The sequence below is a fragment of the Plecotus auritus genome (assembly GCF_963455305.1).
Source record: "Plecotus auritus genome assembly, chromosome: X".
Taxonomy (NCBI): Eukaryota; Metazoa; Chordata; class Mammalia; order Chiroptera; family Vespertilionidae; genus Plecotus; species Plecotus auritus.
This window is the reverse complement of record NC_137784.1, coordinates 16,699,536-16,712,039: the sequence shown is the minus strand read 5'-3', so window position 1 is coordinate 16,712,039 and position 12,504 is coordinate 16,699,536. Positions and strand designations below refer to the sequence as shown.

Sequence of the window (12,504 nt, the reverse complement as noted above, 5' to 3'; positions counted from 1 at the left end):
GGCAACCAGGCCAGCAGGGGAGGGCAGTTGGAGCAACCAGGTCTACAGGGTTGTGCACTTGGGGGCTACCAGGACTGCAGGGGCGGGCAGTTGGGGGCAACCAGACCAGCAGTGGAGGATAATTGGGGGCCATCAGGCTGGCAGGGGAGGGCACTTGGGGGTGAGATCAGGCCAGCAGGGGAGGGCAGTTGGGGGTGACCAGGCCTGCAGGAAAGGGCAGTGGGGGTGATCAGGCTGGCAGGAGAGGGCAGTTGGGTGTGAGATCAGGCCAGCAGGGAAGGGCATTTGTGGTGATTGGGCTGGCAGGGGAGGGCTGTTGTGGATGATCGGACCAGCAGGGGAAGGCAGTTGGGGGCCATCGGGCCGGCAGGGGAGGGCAGTTGGGGGCGATCAGACCAGTAGGGAAGCAGTTAGACATCAGTGAGGCTGGCAGGGGAGCAGTTAGGGGGCAATCAGGCAGGCAGGCAAGCAGTTAGGAGCCAGTAGTCCCAGATTGTGAGAGGATGTCCCAGATTGGAGAGGGAGCAGGCTGGGCTGAGGGACAGCCCCTCCGCCGTGCAGGAATTTCATGCACCGGGCCTCTAGTATATATATATTAGAGAAATATGCTAATTAACCGGGATGCTGTAATGGGTTGACCAGACAGGAGGAGGTTGTGTGCGCAGCATTGGGGGTGGGGTGTCAGGGGCCTCCACGCCTGTGCTGGGGGAGGGCCTGATCAGCAGCGGCCGAGGCTGCTTCAAGGGCTGGAGAGGGAGGGAGGGCTGGACTGGCAGCAGCTGTGGCTCCTGCAGGGCCCAGAAGCGAGGCAGGGCTGGACTGGCAGTGGCCGCGGCTGCTTTGGGGCCCAGGGAGGGGGGCAGGGCCGGACCAGCGACTCAAGGGTGGGCAGTGCTGCGCGATTTCGAATCACGCATTGGGCTCCTAGTATGTATATAAGTTCTTTGGTTAATCTCTTCCCATCCCATCCCTTTCCCTCTGAGATCCATCAGTCTGTGCCATGCTTCCGTGCCTCTGGACCTATTTTGTTCATCAGCTTATTTTGTTCATTAGATTCCACATACAAGTAAGATCATGTGATACTTGTCTTTCTCTGACTAGCTTATTTCTTAGCATAATACTCTCCAGGTCCCTCCATGCTGTCTCAAAGGGTAAGAGATTCTTCTTTTTTTACAGCTGCATAGTATTCCATTGTGTAAATGTACCACAGCTTTTTTATCCACTTATCTACTAATGGGCACTTGGGACTTTCTGTGCCTTCTGAACTTGTGTGACTTTTTCTTTCACCAGCTTAGGGAAGTTTTCTGTCATCATTTCTCCAAACAGGTTCTCTGTCCCTTGCTCACTTTCTTTTCCCCCTGGTACCCAATGATACATTTCATGTTGTCCCAAAGTTCCCTTAAACTGTCCTCATGTTTTTAAAGTATTTTTTCTTTTTGCTGCTCTGATTGTGTTTTCTACCTTGTTTTCTAATTCGCTTATTTGATTCTCTGCTTCATCAACCTGCTTTTAATTCCTCCAGCATATTCTTGATGTCAGATACAGTATTCTTCATTTTTGCCTGTTTCTTACTCATGGTTTCTATCTCATTTATCATGCTGATGTAGTTCCCATTAAGTTCCTTATTGTTATTACTAAGTTCCTTGAGCATCTTTATAACCATTACTATGAACTCTATGTCTGATAACATGCTTATTTCTATCTCATTTAGGTCTTCTTCTGGCGATTTCTCCTTTTCTTTAATTTGGGTGTTGTTTCTTTATCTCCCCATTTTAGTTGTCTCTTTGTGTTTGTATCTGTATTAGATATACTTGCTATGACTCCCGGTCTTAATGGGGTGGACTTTTGCAGTAAATGTCTTGTGGGCCAAGTGGTGCAGTCTTCTTGTACTACTAAGCTTGATATTCTAGGAGTGACCCTTTTGTTGGTTATTTGGGCTCTCCTGTTGTAATTGGGTCTTGATTGTTATTGTTCTGTTCATGCATGGACTCTCCTCTCAGGCTGGCTAACTGTAAGGCTCAACCACAACCAGGTCGTATGAGCTGTTTTAGAGGTGCTGACAGGGCAAGACAAAACCAAACCAAACAAACAGGAAGCAAACAAAGACATCCTATATAATAAAGAGGTAATATGCAAATTAACCCTCATGCCATCACAAGATGGCTGCGCCCACAGCGGAGGCGGGGTTCCCATAATGAGCGATCAGCAGGGGCCTGAGGCTGCGTGGCACTGGGCCGGGGCAGGGGACCTGAGGCTGCGCCCCCCGCCCAGTGGGGCTTGACTGTGGACCTCAGGCCGTGCCCCCCGCCCTGGCACCAGGCCGGTGGACCTCAGGCCATGCCCCCCGCCTGGCGGGGCTTGACAGGGGACCTCAAGGTGCATCCCCTGCCCAATACCAGGCCGGGGGACCTCAGGCCCCACCCTTCGTCCCGGGCCAGGGGACCTGAGGCCGCATCCCCTGCCCCGGCACCGGGCTGGGGGACCTAAAGGTGTGCCAGAGGAACCTGAGGCTTCGCCCCCATCCAGCGTGCGCTGGGGGACCTGAGGCTGCACCCCTACCTGGCAGAGCTTGATGAGGGACCTGAGGTTGTGTCCCCCACCTGGCGGGGCTTGATGGAAGTGGGGCCAGCCAGGTCTGGATCTCACCCAATGGGGGTGGGCTGGCCAGGTCTGGGTCTCGTGTGATTTCAAGGCACGCGTGGGTGGGTGGGTACTTGACTCTGGGTTCCACAGCATGCCCCAGACTCTGACAGGAGAAAGATTTTCATATACATTTTACTAGTTTTTTTTTCATCTCTGACACTTCTATTATAAAGGGCAAATAGCAATATTAAAATATTTCTTCTAATTAATTCTCTTTTAATGTGCATGAATTTCATGCACCGGGCCAGTATAAAATATCCCAACAAACAGCAAAAACAACCACAAAAGAGAAGAGAATTAGGAAAGAGAAAAGAGAACAAGAAAAATAAAAAAAGAGAAAAAGATAATGTTACTAATAGTAAAATAAGAAACAGAAAATAAAAAGAATACTGGAAGAGAAAAGGGGCAGAAAAAAGATTCTGAAAGGAAAGAATGGAGAGCAAAAAAGAGTAGAGTAGGAAAAGGAAAACAGTAGAGAAAGACAAGAAGACAAAGAAAAAAGTTATGCAAAGGTCAAAAGGAGAGAAAAGTAAAGCAAAAAAAAAATGGGAAAGAAAGAAAGAAAGCATAAGAAAAGGAAGGAGGCCAGTAAGAGATATGAAAGAAATAAGAGAAAAGAGAAAAAAAATCTTACTAATAATAATAAATACCAAAGCAATAAAAAAGAAAAAAGAAGACAGCCAAGTGAAGTTTGTCTCTAGGCAGATTATGTTGTCTGAGGCTGATTGTATGTCTGCTGCTTTCAGGCCTCCTGGGAGGTACTTTTGTGTCAGCCAATGTCAGGAGCTGTCCAAGTTTGGCTCCCGATTTCCTGTTATAGCTGTGGTCAGTCTGTGGCTCTCTGAGGTCCACCTCCACATGTCAGCTACTCCACCTGCCCCCTGAGGTTGCCTGGTCTTCCTCCAGTATCTTCCAAAGAGAGTCTTTTGGTGAAGCCAGACTAGCCTAGCTAGGGACCTCTGCTTAGATTACACCGTCAGGCACTCTGAGGGGAAATTAGTCTCTGCTTCAAAGCCACACTCCTCAGTCTCTACCAGACACTCCAACCCTGGTTCCCCCTAAGGTGGCCTGGTGCAGGTTCAGGTTGGTTACAGCCTGCCCCCTTTTCAGCATGAGCAGTTTCAGCTGCCCTGGGCTTAGTGGGATTGATCAAAACAGTCTCTAGTTGACAATGTTGCCAGCACAGCCCACAGGAGGGGTTTAAGCGTTTTCTCCTGGACCCAGACAATAGCCTCTGAAGGTCTCACTCTTGGGATGTCCTGCTCTGAGCTGTTCTCCCTACCCCCCCACCGAACTACACCAGTGGGGCTATCTGGAGCTTCAGAGAGCTGATCCAAACCATCTCCTGTTGGGGGTTATGTTCCAAGCCTGCAGGAGGGGGACATATTGCTCTGCCTCTCCTTCCCAGGACTGGCAGAGAGTTCGGATCAGCCTCCCCACGATGTAGTCACAAAGCCCAGCTCTTGCCCATCTATCTCCCCAATAGAAGCCTTCCCAGGGGATACCGTCCAAATACCCCTGCTCTGTGAGGACCTGGCACCCTCGTGCCACAGGTCCAAGCAGAAGGCGTTACAAAGTCAGCCCCGCACAGGACCCAGATCTCTCTGCACAGCTGGTCTCAGTAAAGTGGGGGTCGAGAATCCCAGCTCCACTTGTGCTCCCACCTCTCCACAGCGCAGGTCAAAAATCCCCAATCTGCCCTGCCACCAGCTCCCCAGGATGGGCAGTCGGTGCAACCCTGCACTTGAGGTGAGAGATTCCTCTCCCCCTTCCCCACGCCACACAGTGTAGTCACCAGCTAGGGCTCTGCACAATGCCTTCCAGGAAAGCAGAGGGTCCATCAAAGTCACTGCTGGGTACAACCCTCAGGCCCCTTATTCTCGGAGCCAAACACTGCAGCGCAGCCTTTCCAGCAGTCCGATCCCAGGGTGACCCTCTCTGGCCGAGGCTGCTAGCAATAGGTGTGCTCTCTCACTGGGAGGGGAAAGTCCCAACCTCCTAGGCAGACAGAGTTTCCCTGGTTCCCTCTGCCCGCTGCCATATGGGCTCTCTTTCCGGTCTCTGCTGCTCCAGGTTTGGGATCCCTGAGTGGGATTGTGAGCCCACACTCCCAAGCTGTGTGTGTGGGGGGAGCTTTGCAGCCAATAGCAGCCTCTCAGCTGAGCACCAGCTCCAGGGGGGGCTCCCCCTTTCTGAACGACTCCCCTTCTCTTCCCATTCTCCACATGGTTTCTTCAGTGCTCCTCAGATACAATATGCCCAATCAGCTGCACTTCTCTTGTTTTTTTCCAAGCTGACTGCACAGTATTTTAGCTGTAAATCCAGCCGGTGGCCGGGAACAAGGGCACGCAGTCTCCTGTTAGGCCACAGCCATCTTGCCCCGTTCTGGCAGCTTGCTCTTCACAACCACCAAGTTATATACTGTAACATCATCATAGGAGTGCCATCTCTCATCTTGGCCAGATTGTATTCATCAGAATGAAGTCACAGATCCCACTCAGGCTCCAAACGGAAGGGGGTCACACAAAGGTGCAAACACCAGCAGGCGGAAGTCATTGGGAGACGCCTTAAGGTCTCTAAACCACGGCCATGGAATGTGCTCTGACTTGCGATAAATGCCAATCCCTCAGCTTCACACGCCAATATTTCCCAACATAGATGCTCTGCAGAGTCCCCAGATACCTAAAAGGATGTCCAGAGAACCCTCAAACAAAGGATTAAAACAAATAAATATACGAACTAACTTTAAAAAGCCACATTCTATTGACATTTTTACTATGGAGAATTCCAAACAGACACCAAAACAAAACAATATGATGAAACCTCCTGAGTCTGTTACCCACACCTAACAGCCACCAACCCATGGCCAGTCTGCCCCATGCATGCCCCCATCTATTCTTTCCTCTTGAATTATTTGAATGATAGGGCTTCCTATCATTCATTTCATTTATAAATAGTTGTGAGTATATACTAGTATATAAAATAACTCTTAAAAAGCATTATCACTATACCATTATCTCACCTGAAAAATTACCAGTAATGCTTTAATATCATCAAATATTCAGTGTTACAATTCTCAATTGTCTTATGTCATAATTTATATATAGTTTGCTTGAACCCGAATCCAAATAATGTCTATACATAAAAATACATTGATGTGTCTTTTAAATTTCTTCTAATCTGCCGAAACCGGTTTGGCTCAGTGGAGAGAGCGTCGGCCTGCGGACTGAAGGGTCCCGGGTTCGATTCCGGTCAAGGGCATGTGCCTTGGTTGCGGACGCATCTCCAGGGGGAGGTGTGCAGGAGGCAGCTGATCGATGTTTCTCTCTCATCGATGTTTCTGGCTCTCTATCCCTCTCCCTTCCTTTCTGTAAAATATCAATAAAATATATTTAAAAAAAAATAAATTTCTTCTAATCTGCAGGTCCTCCTTCCATTTCTTTTTTTTTTCCTTGAAGTTTATTTGTTAAGAGGCAGGATTCCTTTTTTTTTTTTTTTTTTTTTTTTTTTTTTTTTTTTTTTTGCTTTTGGTCCTGTAGAGTTTCCCAGTCTGGAAACTGCTGACACATTACATTTGTAAAAGTGAGCTTATTGCAAAATCAACTGCACAAATACCGTTAAAAGATTTCCTAAATGGCCTTTTTTCTTGGTAATTATATCATCTTTCTTTACTTTTCTTTCCTCCCTGCTTCCTGAATCCATTTATCTTGATCACCTCTGAATCAATAAGGAAAAGTTCTGCAAAATTGCCATCTGCTTTCCTCTGGGGTTTACAACTTAAAACAAATTTTCCTCAATTGAATTCAAATTGAATAAGAGCATTGAAACCAAGGATCCCTCATTAGGCAGTTTGTTATTTCAAAGCATTTTCTATTTACTGTGCCTTATTTAGAATACAGGATAATCCTGTGAAGGCAATTCTGTTTGTTCAAAATGGTATATAATTGGAAATAATTGCAATACCCTGTCTGACATAAAGCCTCAAGTTTTTTTTTATTAGAGAAATTAAATTTATTAGAAATATTTTACCATCTGAATCTATTAATATAACATTTCTTTTAATTTATGTTCCAAATTAATGAGGTTGTACCACATCAAGAAATAATCACAACTTTAAATCTAAGTCTTCAAGATCACTCAACCAAAGTTTGCATTGATTTCTTTTTTAAAATGTATTTTTATAGCATTAACATAATTCACGCATGTAGTTTAAAAAGTTCATAAGACTCTTAGGCCAGTGGTCGGCAAACTGCGGCTCGTGAGCCGCGGTTTGTCACTCTGTTGACTAATGAGTTTGCTGACCACTGTCTTAGGCTTACAGAAAACACAAACCAGCAGTCCCTTTGCCTACATGCCCAACCCTTGAGTCTGGCTACCCGTAGGCACCTGCACTTGAAAATCAGCTTTCCAAAATGTTATGTACCGCCCTGACTGGTTTGGCTCAGTGGATGGAGCGTCGGCCTGCGGACTGAGAGGTCCCAGGTTCGATTCCGGTCAAGGGCATGTACCTTGGTTGCAGGCATATCGTAGGAGGTGTGCAGGAGGCAGCTGGTCGATGTTTCTCTCTCATCAATGTTTCTAACTCTCTATCCCTCTCCCTTCCTCTCTGTAAAAAATCAATAAAATATATTTTAAAAAAATGTTATGTACCTCTCTCAATTCACTGTCATTGCCTTCCTTATTTCCTCTGCCCTTGGGGTATTCTACCTTTTCCATTTTTTCTCTGTAATTCTTGTGTTTGGGAGGAAGTGGAGGTGTGTGTGTGTGTGTGTGTGTGTGTGTGTGTGTGTGTGTTCAGTTTTCCATATTTAGCTTGTAGTTTGCCATATTTTCACTTTGTAGTTCCTTTGTTGAGAGTCCAGAATGGTGTAAAATTTGGTGCCCAAGCCCCGTACCCCCAATATAGCCCTCTTATTTGAGGGGATAGGTCTTTGGGATGACACAAAAGGGTCATCCTGCATTTTCTAGCCTGCATTTCCAGTCTCCTAGCTTCCAGAGGGCTGTGGTGAAGTGAGTCCCTCTTCCTCATGGAATGGTACTTCTGAGAGCTCTGTATGCCTTTGTGTGAGTGTCTGCTGTGGCCTCTTCACTCTTGTCCTTTCTCCTTAGGCAGAACCATAGTGTTGGTCGCTCGCCTCCAACCCTGAGGCCCACCCCCACACCTAACTTTTGTACCCCGATTCTCCTCTCTTTGGGGCACCTGTGTCTCCCTCCCACATCGCTCATGGATACCAAAGAGGTTAGGAAGTGACCCTTGCGCAGTAGTATGCTGGTAAATACTTAACAATTGTCCCTCCAGGGGGACATAAGCCCTGATTTGTGGCATTTGCTAATTTCTGCGGTATAAATATTCCTACCGAGACTGCAGGCTGCCAGTGTGACTTGGAGTTTGGAATAAAGGTGCATAACTGTCTCTCTAAAGGTGCATAGCTACTCCTGCACAACACTGTCTCTGGGAACAGGACTCGGGGATCTTCATTCAAACTGCCAGACTCAAGGATGAAGTCATTTGTTCTTTTCCTTGAGCTCCTCGGTTACTCCTGCCTTGACATTCCCACCGGGCTGACTCTGCCGACCCTATGGTTATTCCTGGTCTGTCTGAATGTGCTGGCTCAGACTCCCAAGACTCCACTCTGGGTCAAGAGAAGTCCCCAGTGCTCTGTGTTGGTCTTTCTTGTTGCCTAAAAATGTGTTCTGGGTCAGTCTTCATTTTGCTATGCTTCTACTCTGCTCTGATGTCTTCAGAAGAATCTCTTTGTAAAATTAATTTCCTGCATTAATATGAAATTGATGGTACGGGGACCTTGTGTGTTATCCAGGTAAACCTTCCTGCAGTGCCATACGGATGGGAGAATCAGGTAACTGGGATTTCCTATTCTGCAGTTCTGTTGATGATGCTTTCTTTCTCCCACAGTTGACAGACCCGTCAGAGTGTATGCTGATGGGATATTTGACCTCTTCCACTCGGGCCACGCAAGGGCACTTATGCAAGCAAAAACACTGTTTCCCAACAGCTACTTACTAGTAGGAGGTAAGAAGTGCATTTTCTTTTTGTCTAGAAAACTTTATAATGTGCTTCCTCTACAGGACCCCTTTCAGAGTTTTATTAAAATTTCACATTGTTAACGCTCCCAATTTAGCCCATATTGGCTCACAAGTTTGCTGCCTGAAATTTAAAATGAGGTTTCAAAAACTGAAACGGAATTATATCATGTGATTTATACATCACTAATCCCCAGGGACAGAGTAACTGCTTTATGCTTTCTTTCTTTTTTTTTTTTTCCCCCATTAATCCTTACCGGAAGATAGTTTTCCATTGATTTTTAGAGAGAGTGGAAGGGAGGGGGAGAAACAGAGAGAGAAACATCAAGTGAGAAAGATGCATAGATTGGTTGCTCCCCCCCACCACCCCCACCCTGAACACACCCCAACCAGGGCTGGGGATCGAGCCTGCAACCGAGATAACTGCCCTTGACCAGAATCGAGCCCTGGACCCTTCAGTCCGCAGGCCGACACTCTATCCACTAAGCCAAACCAGCTAGGGCTACTTCCTGTTTTCCATCAATGCTTTTCTTCTTGTGTTTGAGACTTGATCCAATTTATGTTTCTAAAATTTTTGAGAGGGTTAGGAGAAAAGCAATATTATTTGGATATCAAATCTTGGAGAGCTGAAAGGGGTTCAGAATGATTAAGGTTAAACAAGGTCATTGTCTGTTTCCTTTGTGTGACCACAGCGCTGAGAATGATGTACTAATATTAGTGGCCTATATTCAATTAGTTGAATTTATACACAGTGTGTTAAAGAAATAGTTAACTATTTATTGAGATCCTACTATGTGACAGGCATTTTTCTATTTTCTCTCCTTGCTTAACATATCAATTATACTTCTTTTTTCACTTTTTTAGTGGTTGACCTAGAATTTGCAATATACATTCTAACTAAGGCAAGTCCACTTTCAAATAACACTAGACCAGTAGTTCAAGTTCCTTATAATAACAAAATATTTCTAATTCTTCCCTCCTATCCCTTGAATTATTGCTGTTATTCATTTCACTTATATATAAGCATATATATGTCATACATAATTGACTATATTCTTGCTGTTATTATTTAGAACAAAGTGTTATCTGTTAGATGAATTAATAAGACAAATAAAAGTTATCTTATTCATTCTCTAATGTTCTTCCTTTCTTTTTTTTTTTAATATATTTTATTGATTTTTTACAGAGAGGAAGGAAGAGGGATAGATAGTGAGAAACATCGATGAGAGAGAAACATCAATCAGCTGCCTCTTGCACACCTCCTACTGGGGATGTGCCCGCAACCAAGTTACATGCCCTTGACCGGAATCGAACCTGGGACCTTTCAGTCCGCAGGCTGACGCTCTATCCACTGAGCCAAACCGGTTTTGGCTGTTCTTCCTTTCTTTATGTAGTTTCAAATTTCTGACATAATTTTCTTTCTCTCTGAAGAACTTTTTTTTTCCCCTCTGAAGACCTTTTTAAAACACTTTTTGCAAAGCAGGTCTACTGGAAACAAATTTCCTCAATTTTTGTTTGTCTGAGGAAGTCTTTATTTCTCCTTTCCTTTTAAAGGATAATTTTTCAGGGTACAGAATTCTAGGTGGGTAGGTAGGTTGTTTTCTCTCAACACAGTAAATATTTCTTTATTCTCTTCTTGCTTGCATTGTTTCTGTGGAGAAGTCCAATGTAATTTTTAACCTTGCACTTCTAATTGGTAAGGTGTTTTTTCCCCCCTTCTGGTGTCTTTTGAAATGTTGTCTTTGGCATTTAACCTGTTTGGTGTTAAATGAGATGAGCAGGATCTCATTATTTGTGGATGAATTTATTATTGCTAGAATGAGACATAGTTTAACATTGGTTTTATTCCTATACTAGAGGCCTGGTGCACGACATTCATGCACTGGAGAGGGAGGGGGAACCTCAGCCCGGCCTGTGCCCTTTTGCAATCCGGGAACCCTTGGAGGATGTCCGACTGATGGCTTAGGCCTGCTTCCTGCCTAAGCTGCAGTCCGACATCCTTAGTGCTGCTGCAGAGGCTGGAGAGGCCCCACCACCACCGCCGGCTGCTGTGCTCCCCAGCCATGAGTCTGGCTTCTGGCTGAGTGGTGCTCCCCCTGTGGGAGCGCACTGACCACCAGGGGGCAGCTCCTGCATTGAGAGTCTGCCCCCTGGTGGTCAGTGCGCGTCAAAGAGACCAGTCATTCTGCCTTTCGGTCGATTTGTATATTAATTATCCTTTTATTATATAGGATTTTCTTGTTATAGATGTAAGTGCTGAAGTATTTTGTTCACACAAATATTTAGATGGGAATGAAAGAAGTTTGCTCTGATGATACCACTCAGTTATTGAATTCATGAGTTATTTTCCAAATGTCACAAAAATAATTTATTTCTATTGTCATAAATAATAATTATAATGGTCTATCCAGTGACAATTTATTGAGATCTCCTTTCAATTTTCTTGGAAGCAATGGATATGAAATGACCTGACCTACAAAAAGATTTATTACCAAGCTATTAGAATTATTTGCTTTCTCTCTTTCTGGGAAGTATAAGAAAAAGGCTTTACCAAGACTTATCAAATGACTCTTAATTATAACCCTTACTCTTTTACTTGAAAGCAATTTACTCACCCCATGGAGCTTATGCCCTGCTGAGGAATACAGCCAGAGGTTCTTTCAATGCCTGAGCTTAACAGGCAGCCGACAGGTGGAGGTGGATATTGGGGTGCCTTGGGACCTTTGCTGACCTGCCCCTGGGCCCAATGCTGGTAAAAGCCAGCTGTAGTGTGCAGCTTGGTCCTTCCTCCATGCACCCAGGCCAAGCAGAGGCAGCCACAAACTGGGGATCACTTGTAGCTCCAAACAGGTTGCCAAGGACCAGTCACAGGCAGCGTCTTGCATTGGCCTGCACCAGAGTCCCTCCCAAGAGGCCCCAGAAACCAACACAGCCAGTGGCCAGCTTCAGATAACATCAGCGCAGGATCCACTAAGCTTCACATACAGCGTATCCAAAGGGAGATCTTGGCAAGCACCAGACCCTGCTGAGGCGAAATCCACTTAGTGTGGTCGGTAACTACACAGCAGCTTGCACACTGTGGTCAGGGTTGAGCCTCACAGCCAGCCAGCCTGAGGGTCGATCCCACACATGAACGGGCCAATAGGAATCAAGACAATTACAACAGGAGGGCCCACATAACCCACACAAGGGACATTCCCGGAGCACCCAGCTAGAGGATAAAGGCACTCAGTCCCACAGGACACCTACCACATAAGGCCACCCTGCAAACACTGGGAGAGATAGCAGATCTACCTAATACATAGAAACAAACACAATTTGAAAATGGTTTTCTGCAAGCTTATCTTGCTGGTATTATTTTAGCAAATTAAAACTATCCCGTTGTAAAGCTGTTTTCTCCATTTTATTTCTTTTTTATTTTTTTAAAACTATATTTTATTGATTATTTTACAGAGAGGAAGGGAGAGGGATAGAGAGTTAGAAACATCGATGAGAGAGAAACATCGATCAACTGCCTCCTGCACATCCCCCACTGGGGATGTGCCCACAACCAAGGTACATGCCCTTGACCAGAATCGAACCCGGGACCCTTCAGTCCACAGGCCGATGCTCTATCCACCGAGCCAAACCAGTCAGGGCTGTTTTCTCCATTTTAATTTAAAACTTCAGTCATTTAAAAACAAGTCAAGAAATTAAAATTTATATTGGAGAGCTTGTTGGTTTGTTTTAATTGTTTAAGGATTTGAGTCAACAAATACCCATTTCTGCCTCAGAGGAGGGGAATAAGAGACAATAATAAACCCAATGCTACTCGGACTA

General features: G+C 45.5%; 1 protein-coding gene across 4 annotated transcripts in view; it reads left to right on the top strand.

The window, feature by feature from the left end:
* PCYT1B (phosphate cytidylyltransferase 1B, choline) overlaps positions 1-12,504 on the top strand; it is a 93,747-nt gene that overhangs the window by 37,684 nt on the left and 43,559 nt on the right. For all 4 annotated transcript variants that reach the window (XM_080651936.1, XM_080651938.1, XM_080651937.1 and 1 more), the window contains one exon: positions 8,558-8,674. In XM_080651936.1, the coding sequence (XP_080508062.1) occupies positions 8,558-8,674 (117 nt within the window). The remainder of the gene's footprint in view (positions 1-8,557; positions 8,675-12,504) is intronic.